Raw genomic sequence first — 21,724 nt, 5'->3', positions numbered from 1 at the left:
ACGGGCACACACACTTCTATGTGTTAAGCCGCTGCCCTCACTTCAAGTTTCGCTTTCATTCCACTCCAAAAAGGTTCAATTTCACGCGAGCTCTTCTCTCCTCTATGAGTTCATCCATCGCGAGCTGCCATCTTATTGCAATCTTCACTGCCCTTTTTTTATTCTTTTTTTTTTTTGGCTGCTCAACAACTGCACAAACGTGACCAGCTCGACCCGACTGACAAATACCTCACCACAGGTCCGGCAAAAGTGTTCGCGCTCAGTAAGGAAGGTATTTGTGCCGATGGACCCATGTAGGAGGAGTACTGATACATCTCCTGTTCTTGAAAGAGTTTGCAGTTCTCCAAATAAATAAATAAAACATCTCGATTTGCCATATTGTTAAACCCGTCTTTATCAACCTGAGAGTCGCACATTTGTAAATGATCACTTTCCGCTTCCACTTTCATCCTGTACCTCTTATTTGAGTTCTGAGAAACCACCGAGCCCGAGAAAGAACAACCAATCAGAGACAGAAGGCGTGACCAATGAAGTGTCAATCATTTCAGTTGGAGGATAGCTTTGTCACCGGTAAGTGGCACAATCTTGAGGCCTCGTAACTGACCTGTTTGCTCTGGCGTTAAGAGCTTTGCTGAAACTGTGTATCACGTTGCGAGGTGGTGGAGGACCCCAAAAAGCAGGCAGGAGGGAAGGGCAGGGTGTACTTGAACAAGTGTATTGATAAAACACAAAAAACTTAAATCCTAAACAAACAAAGTCCTAACAACAAAACGAATCCATAGTATCAAACAAAACCATGACTGAAGCCAAAACAAAACCATGACCGAAACATGACTGAGAACAACCATGACAGTAGCAAACAAACAGCCACACATGACCCGACACTGAGTGGTCGTGCCGGGAGTCCTTTTAAACGGCTAACGACATAACGACCAACAGGTGTGCAGCTGCAGGGAGAGCCCTACAGTGCCACCTGTTGGTCACAAACCGAAACATGACACTGTGTGTGGTGGAATATCCATCGCTCGAAAAAAAATTGCTCATCCCTAGGCCCATGGAGAGGGAGTAGAGAACATTCATATCTTGCTTGTTGTCTTAAAACTACAAATTCTTCCTTTAATAAATATGATGCATATTTTTTGGGGGGGGGGGGATCTGTGTGCCATTATTTGTTGAAAACATTTTCCATAGTCACCGGGTTTTTGTTTTTTTTGTATTCACAAGAAAAGTATTGCTTTGTGATATCTTGGTGCCAAAGAAATACAGTATGTTGAAGTGAATTGAGACGCTTCATGTAGAGTGGACAAAAGTAATTTTGCCACAATCAAATGGCATTTTGGTGAACACTAAACATTGAAACACGAGCAGTTGCTTGGGTGTTTGTAATTACTGCTACATTTATGCTAATCTCTGTTGGAACAAACAGGATCGTCTATGTTAGCATGAAGCTAGCAGATTGATTTGTAAGTTGAAGTGTCTTGCATTTAATTGTATTGAAATTATTTTGGTGAGGGTCTATCTATGTTTAAAAAGTTTCTTCACATGGTCGCTATAGTGTCGATTTTTCAACAATCGGGGCCTGTCACGTCTTCCCTGCGATTTGACAAGATTTGTGTCAGTCCTGCGATTGAAAGCTTGTCTGACAGGGTAATGTGAATTTGGTGAAACATACTGAACAAAAAACAACTGCTTGTGTGGCGGAAAACATTGTCATTCGCTTGGAAGTATTATAAAATAGTCACTATGGTAACCACACATGACAGCAAAATTTGGCAGACGTATTTCTTTTTTTTTTCCCCTTTCCACCACTCCCTTGGAGAGCGCCTCGATGTGATGAGTGGAAGCGGCAAGAGCCAAACGTGTCTGCCACACATAACTCATAACCAAGTTGTAAGCCATATGTCGTAAATGAAAAGAGCTTGGACAAAAGAATGTCAGAGACGTCACCACACCGGGCCAGTGCAGGCGAGATGCCGTCCAGAGTTGTTAACTTTGTTGGGTGAATATTTCCTTTGGAGAGGGGGTGAAGAAATCATAAAAGCAAAGGCAAGCGATGATTTGGAATGCTAATTTACAGATTTTGGAGATGCTTTTGTCTGTGTGTGTGTGTGTGTGTGTGTGTGTGTGTGTGTGTGTGTGTGTGTGTGTGTGTGTGTGTGTGTGTGTGTGTGTGTGTGTGTGTGTGTGTGTGTGTGTGTGTGTCTACGCATTTTCTGTCGATTTATGATGGGGATGAGATGATTTCTGAGGATCTGGCTGCCAAGCGCGAGTCATCTTCTCGTTAAAGCTCACATGTGTTCCCTCCTCTTGGGTTCAAAAAAAAAAAAGCTCCTCACCTGAGAAATATGCAGAGCGTCCTGGCACTTTCCCACATTTTGCAAACATGAATTTTAAATGCACGCCACATAGACGAGGTTTGAAGCAGGCATGGTTGCCAGAACAAATGCAGATCCATTTTACTCGTTGATATAATACAGTTTGCACACGGCACTACTTTTTTTTTTTTTAGGAAAATGTACAGTCAGTTCATGGAAAACTAAGTTGTCCTTGATCTTTACAAAAGCAGGTTCAGACTTTTGAATCTGTCTTTGGTATTCATGAAAGGTTTCTGTTCGGTTCACTGAAGACTCCAGAATGATTTTAATGTTCAGGCTCTAATTTGGATTTGACTTTTTCCAATTGGCATACGTTCATTTCTTTGATGACCGTTTTTCGTTCAAAATTGACTCCGATGTTTTTTGACTCCACGTATGTCATAGGTTTATTCAAATCGTCTCCATTGTTTACAATTCCAATAACGTGGAAGGTCAATTTGCTATAAGTTCAAAAATCCAGAAGTCATACATATGTCGGGATATATATTTACTATTGTGCATTCGAGTTTGTGCACAACTTCCCGTCCAAACAGATCTATTGATTTTCCCTTTAAAAGTCATTAAAGCGGAAATACGAGCGAAGTCGGAATGGGCGGCGTCATCAAAAGGTCGCGATTACTGCCGCGAAACGAGAAAAGCGGAAAGGGATAAAAGCCGCATCAAAATCCGGCAGTCCGTTTCTTTCGAATTAGGACAGAGGGGTTTGATGGTTGGAGTGCAGCTGGCAAAAAGAGGACGCGGTGGAAGGAAATGGCAATAAGTCCACAGGGGGAGGGCGGATGATAGCTTCACGATGAGGTTGAAGAGTTCCACATTGTCTCTCTGATCATTTGTGTGCGAGCCCACATCAAGGATGTGAACACCAAAAATCACTTTCCCATAAGAGACAAAGAAAATAGCAACAATGTGTGCCTGAAAATGGACAGGCGATTTTTTTTGATGCAGTGGTAAGCAATGACCTACATTTACAACTTAAATTCAAATATTTTGTTCCATGAAAGCATTTCATTTGACTGCAGCGCTTCGATGTGTGGATGGCGATGTTAGATTTTCTAGTCCAATCAGATTTCAGCCTTTATAGGTTGCCATGTCAATCTAATCTGCCCACAACTGATGTGACTTCAACTAAATAAGCAATGGGACTGTTTCCATAACCAATCAGATTTAAATTTGTTCCTCAGGGGCCTCCGATGATTTCAGAATGAATGGATGGCTAAGTAAGCTGCATTTTGAAGTCTTCAAGCAACTTTACGTTTGCATTTTCAAAGTATCAAATGTAATTTAGTCATCAAGGAGCCCAGTGTACATGATCACAAAAACATCAGGTGGGATTATTCAACACACCTAACGTCGCAGCGATAGGTTCATTAGGTGTTCCTCAATTTTTGTCAAATGGAACCTCAACTCAACTGTATTTATAGGGAACTTTAAAATAACCACCGCTATGTACAAACGTGCTGTGCAAGAAGCAAAAATAAGTCATACAACACCAAACGATAAAATAATAAATTAACAACAGAGACACAAGAAAGCACAAAAACACTCAATCATGTCCCCTGGTGAGTCAGAAGTCAAAGAATAAAAGAGAGGGAAGGTCGGGTCTGGCCGTGGAAACATTTGAAAACAAATAAGGGAAAAAAAATGAAAAAGAACTCGAAAATGCAAAAGGAGCCAGTGAAGGGATGCCAAAGTAGGAGTTATGTGCTCCCTCTTACGAGCACCAGTTCAGACAATTGAAATTCTTCAATGAACCTTTTTCGTGTGTATGTGTGTGTGTGTGTGTGTGTGTGTGTGTGTGTGTGTGAATGCAACAACTGAGAAAAAAAACCCTCCCAAAACATGACACGCTCACCAACTACAAAATAGTCAACGGCAACAGACACATTTTCGTTTTTTCACTGACGTCCCAGAACTAGTCGCTTGCTTTTGGTATGACGTTAAACCACAGACAACAGCAAGAAACAAACAAAAGAAAACATAACACAAAAATAGCAAGGTTGATACTCACAGTATTGAATCCCGGGAAGATATTCACGGCGGCCGAGACGTTGTTGTCCAATGGGAAGGGAAGAAAGTGCTTGACGCCCAGAGCACTGTGAACAGACGGCAAGGCGGACCGGGTCACGGGATGCACCAGGCCGTTGTGACATGTGTTACCTGCAGGGGGGGCGACACAAAGCAAACACTCAAAGCCATTTTTCCAGTACACTTATAGAAACAGAAATGATACTGACAACGTGACTCTTGCTGAATTGTGATTGATTGAAGTATCAATGCCAACCATTAAAAAAATTATTATGTAAACACGGAAGAAAAAAAAACAAATGAAAGATTCGATTCTTCTTTCGTCACAAGTGTTTTTCTTTCGTGATGCCTCATCTGAACAGTTCTTTTCTTCGATCAAATACCAACTGCGACGATGAAATTGCGCTTCTGATGGCAAGGTGATGCATTTTCAACTATCACCACGGTAACAATTTTAAATTTGAGAAACGTAAACTATTGGCACGTGATTTAGTAGTAGTAGTATTTAGCAGTGTGTGTGCGTGCATGTGCATTTTGCCATGCATGGGTGTTTCAGTCACCACTTACGTTTCTAAATTTAAACAATCTGTCATCTTTTCTCTCTTTTGCAACACTCTTTGCAGTAGATTTAAGGTAACAAACATTTTGATCAATCGCAAGCTGCTTGTAACGGTCAAATTTCCAGAGGTCAACCATGTTCACAAGCGTCCACATTGTTTTGATACTCGGTGATCTCATTCAAAAAGGGCACAATGATGCCACCTGCTGGCCACTGTTTTTTTTGGTTGTATTTTCCCAGTTTTATGAGCAAAATAGAGTTGACGAAGACTTTTCTCCACAAATTCCCATCAAAAAACTTAGTTGATGGCAATTGACATCGATGGCGCTCCTCGTTAGGGTTAACGAGCCCAGAGACGATTGTGTTCTGTGACCGAACTTCACAAAAACAAGTGTAGACTTTCTTCTTTCAGAGATAAAGTTCATTTTCATGTTTTTTTTTGGGGGGGGGGGGGGGCTTTTTGTGAAAAGAAACAAAAGCAGTATTGAGAAAGGGATTTGGATGGCAAAATAACGATTTACGGACGTACAACTAAGAATTATGACATTAGCAACACTGACTCAGCAAACGGCTGTCAGTTGAACTTCAATGGCTTTTTTTTTTACATTTTCTTTATGGCGTTCCCTATTCACTTCATGAACTGTGTCATCCTTTCTCACATATGCGACACACACTTTGTACGAACTCCAGCTCGCCTGTTTTCTGGCTTTGGTCACGTGTTTGCAATAGAGGGCTCTTTGACATCAATTTCTGTCGACAGCACATGGTAGCAGAATTGTCAACATTTCGGCACCCTTCGGTGGATGAAATCGGATGGATTAATCTGGTTAATTTCGCATTCCGCCAACACGACATTAACAGTGTTTAGACTTTGCTTTTATTTTTGGTCATTTTATCAGGCAGCTCTAACGTGAGAGGAAATTAAAAAAATCTTCCATGGTTTCATTCCAACATGTCCATTAGTTGTACGGCTTTATTAACGCTCTCGAATCTTTGGACGGCTGTCACGCTGCTGACCCGCATGAATGGTGAGTGCTTTTTTATTTTTTTTATTTTTTGTTTAAGCATTTTAGTCACCTCTAAGTGATTGACAAAAAAATATCTTGCCGTATTGACTAAATTGTCTCCAATCGAATACAACAAAGCTGCACACATGAAACATGTTTTGGATGACGTGCGCATGTTTTGTTTATTCCCTATTTTTGCAATGTTACGAGCCAAACATCTGCTTTGAATGAAAAGTTGGCAACGGGCGAAGGCTCAACATCCAAACTCAGACACGGTTTCCACCCTAGGGATGGATCGCACTCAAATGGTCTTACAAACACAAAATAGTTCGCACGTAATTAACGATTAACTACTTTCCGGGCCAGTTTTAATCACAAAGGCAGCAGCTCGTTTTTTTAAACATTAAAATAAAAACAAACGTGATGAGGTGGGAAAGAGATTCGTGTTCAATGCCCTTGAGGAGGCCATTCCCACTCAGGAATGTTGCTTGCTGTTTTTTCCATTTTTTTTTCAGTGCTTTAGTTTTCAAACATGTTTTAAAAGAAAGTGAATGAGAATTTTTCGATTTGATGTCATCATCACGCCACGAGTAAAAACCTCCAACGGAGACAGATTTCTGCTTTATGTTGGTTCTCGTCTTGATTATTTTTTTAAATTTATTTATTTATTTGGACAGCGATGCACCTCAAGTCGTACTGACACTCTCTAATTTCGGTTTCTGAATCCCGTGGCAATGATGGCAATACTCACAGGCAAATATTCTCTCTGCACCGTGAGAACGACGATAACTGGAGCCTAGTTTGGGACCTTCTCTGCTCCTTCTTTTTCTTCTTCTTGTAAATTAACCATCAGTGCAATTTTGTACGAGACTGAATGCATGCAAATTGTAAATTTACACTACCCAGTATGCTGTAAAAACCCAGACAAAATGATCGTTTGACATTTCTGTTCACGTTTTCTCTCAGAGGTAGTTTTTGCCTGGCGTTTTGTAAAGAACTCATCCAAGGATGTTTTCTTTTGTCGGCTTTTAACAATCCTTCGATAATGTCAGAGGCAAACGTCAGCATAGTGAGCGATCGCCCGACTGGTGAACACTTTTTTCTGGGTGATTCACATTTACGTAAAACTATCGGAACACCTCATGGCCCGAGGGGCGAATGACGAGGATGCCGCATAGACACACATCTATCTATCTACATACACACATAGACATATCTGGTAGAGGTCCCTCTTAGTCAATGGGATGCCAGGAAGATGCCAATAGCCAATGGCAACAAGTATGTTGCATTCAGGAAACTTTGAGCTGTGAGTAGCAGCCCATACTGTATTTTTAACTTTCGTAACTTGAAATTTATTTCGTAACGAGAGGCAATATTTTCCTGTTGAGGGCTTTTGAACATTTCGTATGAAGAGACGTTCGTAAGTAGAGGTACCACTGTACATTGTTCAACAGGAGAACACACTCATTCACCTGGAAGTCAAAATGATGAGTGCTGCTGTTTTGGTTAGCCACAGAGTCTCTAAATTGAGGTAAGTACAATTACTCGTCTTATTTATTTTCACTTAGCAGTCGTGACATCATGCAAAAGGAGGAAAGCCAGCGTCCAAAATCAGATTTTCCTGTCAACAGAGTCAGTTTCGTCTTGAACCCAGCCGCAGTTTTCCATAAATTTCGCTCGGGGCGACTCCAAAACCAAATCTTTGCGTGTGGACCAAAAGGCCAAAAAGGATAGTAAAAATATACAATTGTGAGTCGGCGGCCTCGGATGACCACCTGTGTCATATCAGATGATCCAAATGTCACGAGCAAGCACATTTGTGCTGCATCGGTCATGCCAGCTGAAGTTTTCATAAACGGCTAATTGGAAACAGCACGAGATTTGCTATGACGTGCCAGGATCAGAGAAGAGTGGGCCGATAAAATCGTGGAGGCCTTCCAGAACTTGAAGGAATTAAAGTAGCCCGTTGGGGCCCTAATGAAAAGCAGAGAGGCAGAGTGGCTTTGACGATGTCGCATCAATTACAGCCCAAGGAAAGCCACGGTGGCGGCGTTTCAGTCGAGAGTAAATAAAAGCAAAAGTCATAAAAAAAAAAAAAAAGCTGTGAAAATGAGGGGGAGGAGAAAAAGGAGGAGCAGGCCAGAAAGTGACAACAGCCGCTATCAGTATGCGACTGCAGATGGGCCAAAGAGGTTACTATGGGGTTAGTCTATTATGTTTTTTAAGAAACATCAATAACAATTTCATCTTCAACTAAAGGAATGCATATTCATAAACTACATCGACAATTTTGTCCTAAACAAATACCTGCATTCATATGTACAACATATCTTTAGTACCTTTTTTTATTTTACAGTAGTTGTGTTTTTACTCGATGGACAGTTGAACGGCTGTGAACAAGTCAATTCTCCTCACTTGATAGGCCACCGACTCCCCATTATCCAAGCCTGTTCCGTTTTTTTTTGCTCGGTCCCAGCAGCTATTAGAAGCTATCTGTGTCATTTACTTCTCAGTCCCACCGACAGCAATGATATTGTCCCGCATCGCAGCATGAGAAACACGCCGCCAGAAGCACTCAGCTCGCATTCGGCCTGACCTTTAAAAGGACTTCATTTATAATGATCCTGAGACACGGATGCAGGAAGCAGTCCTCGTTCTGCTGTGATGAAAACATGGACGCGTGCTAGCATTTAGATGTCGGTCAGAATGAGAGCAAGAATGTGACTGGAAAATAGGAAGGAATTTCAATTAAAGACAACGAACAGAAAAGCCGGCATCCATACATAAAGCTCATCAGATTCTAAAATGTAATGTTGATTTTTGAGAACATTTTAACTGCACCTTGTAGTCTGGAAAATATGCGGTACAGTACTTCTGTTATTTTAATATCCTCCATTGCGTTGCCAAATTCACACAAGTTAGATGTTTTGCCATTCATGATTCCGCTGCGTTTATTTATGTTCTAGTTTTTTTTTTTAGCCATGGCACCATTTGAGTTCCAGTACCGGGGTACTTTATATACATACAGAATCAAAGTCAGAATTTTGGTATTGTGACTACAAGGAGTCCCCATCGAAAAACACCAAAGCCATTTCAGTCCAAAAGAAACTTCTAGATAGACATCATTGAAACTCAAAAAATGGCAATCCTAAACCTTTATGTCATAAATAGCCCGTCGATCCATCCATTTTCCCATCTGCTTGGAGTGTTCAATCAGCCTGCCATGCATGTTTTTGGAATCTGGGAGGGAACCGGAGTACCCAGAGAAAAGCCACGCAGGCACAGCGAGAACATGCAAACTCCACACAGGAAGGCCGCAGCCAGGCTCGAACCCACAACCTCTGCACTGTGAGGTTGTCACCCTAACCAGTGCTCCACCGGGCCACCTGTCATGAATAACAGAGAATATTAAATGATTAAACCAACCTAATGTACAAAATTGAGAATCCAATTAACCCAACGCACATGATTTCCAATTATCTCATTGGTAATTTCATCGAAAAGTAACTAGTTTAGTTAGTGGTCATTAATTTTAGTTAATTCGTTAACTAATTAACTAACATTAATTAGTGTTTTTTTTTTATACTTCTGAAAAACTATTTCATTTTCAAGTAAATTAACCGGTCAATATTTGTAACAAAGACAACGGTCTAAAACAAACCTAGCAAATGTGTTTTTCAAAAACAACCACGGCAATTAACCTAAGGGTTAATTGCAAACAGCAAAGTTAATCGAGTCCTCGGCAAACTTGATGTACATGTTTTTTCAAAATTCAAATACAATTTCGAGTCTCCAGTGAAATGAAAGCACTCAACCGCAAAAGAGAGGAGCAATAACAACCATATAAAAATAAATCATGTGGTTAAGAAAGAAAAAATATAGATTGAAACGATGGAAGCAGGAAGAGAAGATGCCAGAGTGACAGCGTCACCATCTGCTGCCAGGAGGCCACATGTGGTGACTCATGAGGAGGCTCGTCTCTGCGTGCCGTGCTTCCAATAAACAATAAAAGCCCATGTTTGGTGCCATCTTGCACGTCAGCCTTCAAGCACGTGGCACGCCTGTGTGAGGATTCCGTTTGGTTCGTCTGCGGCCGGACGACATGAGAAGAGTTGAAAGTAGATGTGTGATACGTGTTTATGAAATGTGGTAGGCAGCCATGTGACTTTCCAAAAAAAAAAAAAAAACCTGAAAATTTGGGCTATTGCGGTGTTCTTTTGCTTCATTGCTTTTTACAGCACAGGGTGAGAGTTTTGTTGCACCGCAAAATGCCAGGCAGCACTGAGGCAGATTATTTCCTTAAATAGGAATCATTATAATAATTGTTGAGAATTGAGAGTGTTGGATGTGTACGTTTATATGTGTTGCTGCACATTGCTGTGATACAAGACAATAAAATTCATTCCAATTAATATGTGATACAATGTGATTGGCTCGCATTCCGATTTAATACACTATGATTATGATGGGACAAAAGAATTGACTTCAATTAAGATGCAATACACTTCGTACTAATACAACACGGTAAATCATAAACACATTTCTTTGCTCCAATTTTCGCGCAATGATAAACAATAATGACAACGTGATTGGGTTCGGTCTAATTACAATGCAAAATAATACAACTCACTTGAATGGAAAAATAAAATAATGATTGTATTGCGGTTCGTCATATTTATGTTATGAAATCTAATTCAATCCAATCCAACTGTAAATGGGATAAACTCTGCTTTCTGAATGCTAATGAGAAAAAAAAAGACTGTTTAAATTTTGTTTTGGGGGCGGTTTCTGTAGCTGTAAGGAGATAACATGGCAGGAGTGACCTGAGCCAACATGTCCAGACACAAAATGGTACATTCCAGCTATCATGACTCTCAGCCATGTTTAATGGAACTCTTAAATCTCATCAACGGTCACCACTGGCAACATGTCAAAGCACTAAGCCAGTCAGCTATAATCAGTTTAATGTGCAACAACTACATAGCGCACCGGGTCCAAATGGACAATAGCGTGTAGCTCTCGAGAACTGTAAAACTAAAAGCACTTGAAAAGGAACATCAAAGACATATATCACCGTGGCTCCAAGTTAAAACGCAAAAAATTAGAATCAGATAAACTGCTAGGGCAGAGCCTTAACCCTTTCAGGGACAGCAGTTACTACAGTGTGCAGCTTATCATGTTATCAGGTTACAGGGTGCATGAAAAGGGTTAAATGACTCATATAAAACGCATTGCCGTCAATCAAAGATTCTCCAACCTATGTGAAGTATCTTTCAAATTCCCCCCAAAATATATATCTATAAAAACGTAATTCATCTGAGGAGAGGAGGGGGAAAAAAATCACGTGGATGTCGTAAAAACTACTTGTACAGAGAAGATGACAAGGCTGCCTGCCACTTCCAAGACTGGAAACCAAACCTCTATCATCTGGTTTGTAGAAGACGTTTTCGCACAGGCATCGTGTTTAAAAGTTTTGGTTGGATTGTCTTTGAAGAATTTAACAGCTCGTTAATGTCATCTCGCGTTTAAAGAGCGCAAATGCATTCAGTCCGTTTCAGTGTCAAAAGAGCACTTCTCCGCCATCAGTCTGAGCAACAGAAAAGTCAGACTCAAGCGATTAAAGCTTTCTTAGTTCGATTTCGGGGAAGTCCATCATCAACCCTCGCCCAACAGATTGTAAATCAAACAGCAACAACCTTCAAAAGAACCACTCAATCTTAGGTTAGGCTCATTTACACGTTATGCTAGTTGCCTTTAGGCTACGTCTACCAGGAGCAAGCTAATGGCATTTCTTTTCTTTTTTTTTCTATCTCCTGAATTAATTAGCCAGTCCCTCAATGATCATGTTAATTATGTCAGAATTTTGTGGCCGGATGCCTCTGGCTCCCCGTTCTATGGACCTTTTTTTTTTGATTGACACATCACACCAGCAAAGTCATTCGTGCCATTTAGCATGTTTTCTTAATGGCACTGCCTTGGTTGAAGAACATGAAGGGTTTCCTTTCAGAGTGGTGCCACCCGAAAGGACTGCGGGAGGCCATGGTGAAATGGAGTCCTGTATTTTTTTGTTTGTTTGGGCTTTTGTGTGGGGGGGGGGGGGGGCCCTGCCACCACCACTATTTATTGATTTATTTATTTTCTATTCTATAAATTGGCCATGTCTAAATGAGTTAAATTTCACCTTTTTTTTCACCAACCATTCTATTGGTCTGTCCAGATGTGACCTAATATTTTGTACGCGTTCTTCGCCAACTTATAGTGTCAGTTATAGCGCTCAACTGTCTGACAAGTGTTGTAAAACGCCACCCGATTGGTCAGTCTGCGGGAGCATTTTGTCACCTCAAGATTGGAAGTGTAAGTTCGGTGATAAACATCTGAGGAAGGTTGTTTTGTTTGGATCGCTGTTATGCTTCGGTGCACAGGTCAGCCATGAACGTAAATGCGAGCAGATTTATCTTTTGCCGACTAAGCTGCTTAGGCAGCTAGCTCATCATTGATAGCTATTGCATCATTCGTTGCTTTAAAGCACGGGGAAAAAGTTTGGGAACATGATGTAAATGCAGTGGTTTGCTTTTGTGAATTATTCAAGTCTTTTTGTCTGGTGTGGGACCAGACAAGCCCTGAGCACAGAGTTTGATGTGGACGTGCTGGCAATGCTTGATACCATTTTAATCAAGCATTATTAGTGAGTATATTTTAGCCTATTAAATTGGCGATTGAACACGATATTATGGCGGTGCTGTCTTGATATTGTGCGCAATAAGATTTGAACGATGCAGTGTTTGAGAACTTCGCATTTCCTGAAAGGGATTGATTTTGCCAATGTGAGGATTCTGCCCGACGACGACGGCGTACAAATGATGGATATGGTGTCCTCCGTGGAGGCTGAAGAGGACGCGTCCTATTTGTCAGCGGGTCAATGCCGAAGAGCATCTGTGGCTAGAGCAGGAGGGGAAACGCGGGGGATGGTTGGTGCTTTTAGTGGCCCGGTGCATCATGGGTAATCTGCACATCTGTGAAGTCTCCACTCAACGCTAGAAGGTCCAAAGTGATTTGGGCGCAACGTATGCTTCCATGCATGGCTGCTGCTGCTCCACAAGCCAGCCGAGCCTGCCTGCAGTGCTGCGTTCAGTGCAGCCACATAGCCGCTATACTTGTTTATCTAGCACAGATGGCAAATTTGTTCTTTCTTTTTTTTTCTTTTTTTATTCGGCCTTTGCCGTGGTGATGCAACACATTGGTAATGCCACAGACCCCAAAGAATGTGTGTGTGTGTGTGGGGGGGGGGGGGGGGGGGGGTGAAGCCCACCCAGCAATTTTACGCCCAACAGAGCCAAAAACTGAGGCGGGATGCCTTCAGCGCGGAACTAGATTCCACAACACCGGTCACACCACATCCAAGTCAAATCTGCAAAAAGTTGTTTGAGGTACCACAACAATAGCGGAGGGAAGGAAAAGGGTCAACCGCGAGTCAAGTGGAATTCTTTGACACGTTGGGCCCGATTTCTGCGCCCAGTGCAAATCAAGTGCAGCCGAACTGTACGCATGGGTGGAGTTTTCTTTGTTTTGGCATTTTCGGAGACCGTGGTGGGAATGACCACAACGGGCTTACTTCTTAGCCAATGAAAGCGGCTCCATTCATTCCCTTTAAAATTCAGCGAAGGAGAGGCGCGCAGAAAGTCTTTTGAGTATCCAGAAGCAGGAATAGACTTTTCGGTGTGGTCTACGCAAACTACAATGACTATTAGAATGCGACGGCAAACTTCCCATTGCGGATGATGTCGAGTTGACCAGAGCGGTCACAGATCACCGCTGCGAAGGAGGGTAATTGAAGACCGCTTTCCACCTCAATCATTCGTGTCTGGGGGTGTGAATGAAACCACGTGAATCAGCAGAGCGGAGAATTCATCAGCCTGGGCCTCGGTGGAATTTGTCAAAATCACGTGACACCACCTGCGCCAAACCTGTTTTCGCCTGGTCTAAAGTTTAGTCGACTTTCTGTCAGCAAATTGTCAGATGCGCCAGGGGCGTATCAAAGAAAATGCCGTCTGTCCGCCAGAATGCCCAGCATGGCACAGCGCATGCTGCCAAATTCCCAAATGAGACTTGGCCGCACACGAAAATCAAGATCCGCCAGGTTTGACGCCGAGCACACCTGTCTATGAAAATAGAGCCCAATAAGTCATTGCACATTTCATGATTGCTTTGAATTGTTTTTCACGTCTGATCTTTTAAGAACTTTTTTTTTTAATTTCCACTAAATTCAATTTTAATCCAAATTTTCTTCCCCCTTTGCTCCCCCCTCACTCCTAAAAGAACCCCAAATAACGACAAGTAAGCAAAAACAAGTACTTCCTTTGCTTTTGTCAAATCATGTACAGTGACAAGCTGATTAATTATTCAATCAACATTTTACAAAGCTTTAAAAAAAGAAAGAGTTGTAGGGGTCATAATAAAGATAAATTTAAATCAGTTTCTAAAAAGGAATCAACGTTGCTTGTCGCTAATCTGGCAACACTGACTCCTTTTGCAAATGAACTCCAGTCTATTCGCGGCCATGTTGTTAGTGGGAAGAGTGCACATAATCACTCCAAATGTGGCACAAAAAAATTAATACAATCACCCTGATAAATAAAATCATAACAAAATTGATTCATTGCCTGGCAACGCTTATATGTCTATTCATAAAACTCCAAGACAAGATAAAGTCCTGAACAAATTTACGTTACTTATCAAAAATAGTCAAAGAGAATACAACTGCAAATTGGGAGGCTTTTATAAAGGAATGAGGTATTTACAGTCTTGAGACCAAAATCCTACCCACGGTCAAAACTGTGAAAGCGCCCAGATTCTCATCAACTATGATGGCTATCGTGTTTTTGTGCTTCGAGGAGATAATCAAGTTCAGCTTGGGCTAACATTGAGTGCATTGGTATTGCATTCACAGACTGGCCTCTAGTGCTCTGCCTTTATTTACATCACAAGGGATCAGGCTTGATAAATATCTGCTGTGTCCTCACACACCATGCAGACACTCAAGACAAACAACTATTGCCTCTCTCACACTCTGCTCTTATTTTGCTGGAGGTGTAAATATTTGAGTTCTACTTTTGGACTCAGGTGGGATAGGACAGATGTATTTGCACGAAGCCCCGGAGGTCCAGGTGGCCCAAAACAGCCACTTTCCACTCAAGGGTCTAATAATTAAAATGTTGGGGTGGAATGGTGTGGAATATGTGAGAAAGGAAAGAATTGGAGGCTTTACCCCCCCCCCCCCCCCCACACACACACACACAAAAAATGGACGGTGCCTTGAGATACGAGTCATCTGACTTATGAGTTTTTCCAAGATACAAGCAGCAGTTTGGCAGGGGGTGAACGATTCTTCAAAAATGAGGTTTCAAGATGTGTATTGCTGCTCCCAGTTTACGGTCAAACTAAACACCAATCAAAGAGAATTACATGGTATATATTTAAAACAACCACACAACTTTCACTCGCTGAATGCGAAGACACAATTCAACATGCCGTAGACGGGCTAATGTATAGCATCGATCGTCGCAGTGCTATCACCCAGTCTTCAGTGAACACAAATGATACATCAAAACATGTAGACAGACAATATCACAATACTCACAGCATATACTAATATAGGTGACTGTAGTTGATTGAGTCGCTTACAGTCGTCGTAAAAGTCTTGTTTCTTTCTCGAAGACTGGATTAAACTGTCCTCTGTCACGCACACCAAATGCAACAAATAAATCACGTCGCAACAAACTATTTCATTCTTTCCATCCTACTTGTGTTTTAAATTAATATTATAGTACACACATTACAAACACTTTTGCTATTTTTAGGGGGAGGCAGGACAGGATCTAATGCAATTCCATTTATTTCAATGGGAAAGGATGATTTGATATCTGACACTTTGGAGTTACGAGGTGGGGTGAATCAAATTGAAGTTCGCATCGTATTGACTAGTGGTCCTAAAAGCAGAACGTGAATGGACTAATAATCGGAGTGATCAATCATTTTACATCTTGCCCTGTACTATTTCTGATAAGAATTGGTCAAATGCTAACTTGCTAACAGTAGTTACGCTAGCATGTGGTAAAAGAGTAGAAAATAGAAAGCAATTATTAAGTCTGAATGAGCTGAACATTTTGAAACGGGAATTGTTTGAGAAATGTAGAAAGATGAGGTTTAAAAATAATAATAATTAAATCAAATGTTTGAATAATATTTGAATTAGTAGAATAATTCAAATACAAACACATTTCATTGGGATTCTTTTTTTCCAATGGAAAACGTGGAGAAGTTGGGGATGTGAAAAATATCTCCCGGCTGTCAGTAATGAGCTGAAGAATGTGCAAGTTTAAAAAAAAAACGTCTGAATAATAATGTCAAATGAATATATTATTGCTCTTCAGCTCAGTAACCGTTGAAGGAAAACGAGGATGTGACAAACAAAGCATAGAGAGACGCTTGCGTGTGCTTTCTCCTGTTGACACTGCGACGACTGAATGTGACTGCAAATATTTGCCACATAAATTAAAATAACATCTTATTTTTATGCCGGGCCACGGTCCACATGGTAAATAGCCACACCGCTGTGGTGTGGATGTAGAAGCCCGGGATGCGAAAATAATTCCGGCAAATACGTAAACATGACTCGCTGACAACAAAGCCTGGGGCTACTGTGGTTTGTTTGGACACGTATGAACACTATCATTCGAACCCTGGTGCGCGCTGGACAAGCGGACGGAGAACACTCGGGGTGCGACGGTACGCCAAAATTCACTGTTGGCTACAGACAAAGGTTTTACGGTTAGCATAAAAGTTTCAATGTTTGTATTTAACCCTTTGAGGGACGGCGGCGGTTACTACAGTGGACAGCGTACCATGTTATCAAGTTCCAGGGTGCATGAAAAGGGTTTAGTAAGCGCAAGATGAATATTTGTATTCATGACTGAATAGCTTTCTTTTGAGGACATGAACAATGCAGGCAATGACGTCCTGGCGAAAATAATGTCTGTCGAGCGTTGGATTAGCGCGCACTTGGGCAAATGGTTCAGCTCAGCTAAATTCAGCAAAAAAAAGAGAAAAAAAATACAAGCCACCTTCTTGCTAAACTTTGGGCAAAGTACGTTGAAACTTATTGGTACTCGCCCATCCCTGTTAGTCATGCCCACCTAATTTTATGTTGATTTGTTGATTGGTCAAACTGATGTATTTTATTCATCCATCCATCCAACCATCCATTTTTGAACCGCTTTATCCTCACATGGGTCGCAGGGGTTGCTGCAGCCTATCCCGGTTGTCTTCGGGCAGTAGGCGGGGCGCACCCTGAACTGGTTGCCAGCCAATCGCAGGGCACACAGAGACAAACAACCATCCACGCTCACACTCAAACTTTGGGACAATTTTGAGTCTTCCATTAACTTGCCATGCATGTTTTTGGACTGTGGGATGAAACTGGAGTACCCGGAGAAAACCCACACAGGCTCGAGGAGAACATGCAAACGCCACACACGAAGGCCGGAGCCGGGATCGAGTCCACGACCTCTGCACTGTGAGGTCCACGCACTAACCACTGCTCCACCGGGCCGCCTATTTGATTGATGTGTTTGTTTATTCATTTGAACTTTCCAGTGGGGGAGATATCAGGGGTTGTGTTTTAGAACCCTAAGTTTTCACCAAAATACAATAATCCACTTGCAATAACTGACAAGTTTTTGGGGTACGGCGGGGCATCTCAAAAGGCCGTTCATTTGTCGGAATCAGCTCACTTGCATTGGGAGCGTAATCACATTGGAATAACTATAAAAATTGGATTCATCATAATTGGATTTCTCCTATTTGCCGAGGGGGGGGGGGGGGGGGGGGAAGCAGCGCCCAGACCGCTGGACTCTCTCAGCCTCTCTCGTCCATCTCCAGTCCAGGACACAAAAAGAGAGCGAGAGAGCGCCGCGAGGTGATTCATTATTAATGGCAGTCGCCGTCCTCCAGACATTTTTTTTTTATTATTGGCTCTCGACACAGCTCTGAGCCCAGATAAGTGAATGTTGAAGGGTAAGGTAGAGGACGGCCAATGAACTACTCACTCCGTCTGGCCGTGTAACGCTGAAGGCGGCCTCGTCAAAATGCCCACTCGAAATAACAGCTCTGCAGTGCTGTCACACGTATTTGTTACAGATTCAAAATATTGGGGTCATCATTTGCGCCCCCACGAGGCAATCACAATCGTATTTGATGTTTTGGGGGGGGGGGGGGGGTTGTCATACACTCTGTTTGTATATATTGCTCCTGCTGCAGGTGTGCTAAAGTAACATTTGTTTGAAGACTGAGAGCGACCCTCAAATCGATGCTAATTTCTGTTAATCCAGCTATGTACTTTTGCATTATTCGTTAGCATTAAGATAACAGATGTTCGTTTGACAAAATGAGATAGATCGGTTGTACATATTAGTGTTTGCATGTACAATGTTTAATTGTCAATTGTTTTGTGGAAACCACATACAGCCCACTCCAAAGTATTGTTTTTGCTGTACACTGATGATGTTTAGGTTTGAGATCAAAAGATGAATATGAGTCAAAAAAATTAAAATTCCAGCTTTTAATGTACCTGTTAACCCCACGGAACATGTATGTCACCTCCTAATGCTGGCAACCGGTTCAGGGTGTCCCCCGCCTACTGCCCGAAGACGGCTGGGATAGGCTAAAGCAGTGGTGGGCAGACTACGGCCCGCGGGCCGAATCCGGCCCGTTGGTCTTTTTAATCCGGCCCGTCGAAGGTTGGTCCACAATTAAGGTTCGATGTGAATGATTGCATTCATTTCAATTGGACTTGTAATGACAGGCATTTCACCGCCAGGTGGCGCATTGGCTTGAAGTTGCAGAACACGGGGAGGGGGGGGGGGGGATCTTTTCGACCACCTAGGACCTCTGTATCGCTCTACTTCTACTGGTCTGATCACAACCCATCTGCAGCGATGCACAGGCTAAAATAGGTCATCAACAACACTTTTGTCATTTAAAAAAAGTATATTAATACCGTACTTTCATGCTTTTGTTCTGTTGATGTTTGATATGGACTGTCAACAAATGCAGTTTTTTTTTTTTAAATGTACCATAGCTCGTGCCGACCTGGCCCTTCTGTCAAATTTTAAAAGTCAATGCGGCCCCCGAGCCAAAAGGTTTGCCCACCCCTGGGCTAAAGCATGCCCTGCGACCCTTGTAAGGATAAAGCGGATCCAAAAATGGATAAATGGATAGTTATGCCACCAAATATTAAGTTATTCACTTCCAGATGATTTCATAATGTCCGTTTGTGGTTGGCTTTGAACAAAAAACTGCTCTGTCCTGGGTTGTTTAACACATTTAGATGTGAATACCATAAAATAAAAGCCGGACTGACGACCTTGAATGAATTGGTCTTATTCCCACATCGCCTAATAACTGGTAAAAATAGTTTTGTAAGATACTGTACATTTAAGTAAGCCTGTTTCGTTCGCAATGGATAGCGGCGTTCTTCGTTGCAGAACGATGCGGTCAGCCATGAAAGTAGATTTCAATTCACGCCTTAGTCAGCTCATCCTTTCGATTATTGCATCCCTCATGGCCCATTACTTGACAGCGAGAGGATGAGAACAGGCACTATGGAATATTTTATTTCAAGTGTGGAAACGATAACGCGATTAAATTTTTTATTTATTTCTTTTATTTTTTTTATCCGGTTCCTACATTGCAAATGAGAAAAGGCAGGTGTGCCCAGGACGGGACATCAACGGAAATTCATTGTAATTAGTTATTTTGCATGCATCTAATTTTAACGCATTGCAAAAGGGAACGCGAGAGCATTTCCGCCCCCGGACAATCATCTGGTCTATGCGTGGTCCCGGCGTTAGCATCCTGCCATCTACCGTGAGCGTCTGGCTAATAAAGGGGGCCGCCTCCGACAGTCACTCCACGCGCTCGCTGTAATCTGAGGTTAACCAAGAAGACGTTCACAGCGACCGCAAAGCCATTCCCTCCGGGCCCTTTGGAAAGGAGAGTACTAGTGAGAGTAAGAAAGACAGAAAAGATTTTCTGCAAGTTGTCCGGAACCTCGACTTGCCATACTTCTCATGTTTGATGTTGACATTTTTTGAAAAGGCATTTCGAAGATGACGTTCAGTTTAAAACCGCAGGACAAACTGTTGTATGAATAATTGAAGAGTCGTCATTTTCTATTTGGCACTCAAGCACTCAGGATGCATAAAAGGCTGAGGGTGGTTTTTTTTTTAAGTGCGCCTGTTTCACTCTGCTTTGATTGCAGATAAGTTAAAAAAGATTGATCCGTCGTGTCGTTTCGCGTCTGTGGACAAACACAGACGTGCTGAGAAAAAACAGGTTTTCGGTCTTCATAATTTGTGCCTCTCGGCAGTATGAGTATACAGTTTGAAGACAGAATGATATTTGTGTGACTCATCCAGATTAATGTGAATGGTTGTCTCTCAGTAATGCCAGTCAGCATGGATGCTTGTCTCTCAGATATAGATATATATAAATATATATATATATATTTAGCTATACACATACTGTACATAGTATAGACATCCATGCATCCATTTTCTGATCCAATTATCTTCACAAGGGTTGCGAGGGGGGTGCTGGAGCCTATCTTCGGGCAGTAGGCGGGGGACACCCTGAACCGGTTGCCAGCCAATCGCAGGGCACACAGAAGATCAACAACCATCCGTGCTCACACTCACACCTCGAGACAATTTAGAGTGTTATGTTAACTCTGCCGCACGCATATTTTTGGAATTCGGGATGAAACCGGAGTACCCAGAGAAAACCCACGCAGGCACGTGGAGGAACATGAAAACTCCACACAGGAATCGAACACCACACCTCTGCACTGTGAGACCGACGCGCTAACTAGTCGACCACCGGGCCTTACATAGTGTGTGTGTGGGTGTGTGTATTGATATACACAATATATTTATATATATATATATATACATATATATATATATATATATATATACACATACATATATACACAATATATATTGTGTATATCAATACTGTGTATTGATATACACACACCCACACTCACACACCCACACACAAACACACGCAGATAGATAGATGTTCCATTTTGAAATAAATAAAACCCAACAACAATATTCTTTGGCTCTCACCCTGGATATTCTTTGGCCAAAATCCCCAAAAATTGAAAAACGATATGCTCATTAACATTAGTCATCTTCTTTGGTTCAAGGCCACTTTAAAAGGCAGTGGTAGGAAGACAAAACAACTTTAATTTTGGAGTAATTCTGCGAAAAGAAATTCTGCCAAGTGTGGATGCTGAGCGCATCCACACTTGGCAGGAGTGTAGGAGGAGGAGGCTGTAGTTTTGGGTTCAAACATAGCCCGTCCATTTGACCCGACAAATAGACGTGTGCAAAAGCCTTGAAGGAGGAGGAGGAATTTGTCTGAATTTATAAGGCAGAACAAGGACAATCTACAGTATGATGCTGAAAAAACAGAATTTGTTTTCCATTCGCATCTCTGCACGTGACCTCTGTTAAAACTTCCCGTAGGCGTGCGAGACGAAACCACCCAGCTGCAATATTTTTCCCGTGGATTGGACATGGCTTCCGGCATTTTCTTTTCATTACAGGCGCTTCAAAAATTCTAATGTTATTATTCAACTGATGCCCAAGTGGGATTCGAAAACACAATTTTTCCCTAATTGTAGTCCACCGTTT

At 42.0% G+C, this 21,724-nt stretch overlaps 1 protein-coding gene across 3 annotated transcripts in view; it reads right to left on the bottom strand.

Moving 5' to 3' along the window:
- znf385d (zinc finger protein 385D) overlaps positions 1-21,724 on the bottom strand; it is a 102,311-nt gene that overhangs the window by 24,611 nt on the left and 55,976 nt on the right. For all 3 annotated transcript variants that reach the window (XM_086112903.1, XM_086112901.1, XM_086112902.1), the window contains one exon: positions 4,384-4,532. Coding sequence is in view for 2 of the 3 variants with exons in the window: in XM_086112901.1 (XP_085969027.1) it covers positions 4,384-4,532 (149 nt within the window). In the remaining variant the exon portion in view is untranslated. The remainder of the gene's footprint in view (positions 1-4,383; positions 4,533-21,724) is intronic.

Source organism: Hippocampus guttulatus, chromosome 6, assembly GCF_054856545.1.
Source record: "Hippocampus guttulatus isolate MCC_2025c chromosome 6, RoL_Hgut_1.0, whole genome shotgun sequence".
Taxonomy (NCBI): Eukaryota; Metazoa; Chordata; class Actinopteri; order Syngnathiformes; family Syngnathidae; genus Hippocampus; species Hippocampus guttulatus.
This window is presented reverse-complemented; position numbering and strand designations above follow the sequence as displayed.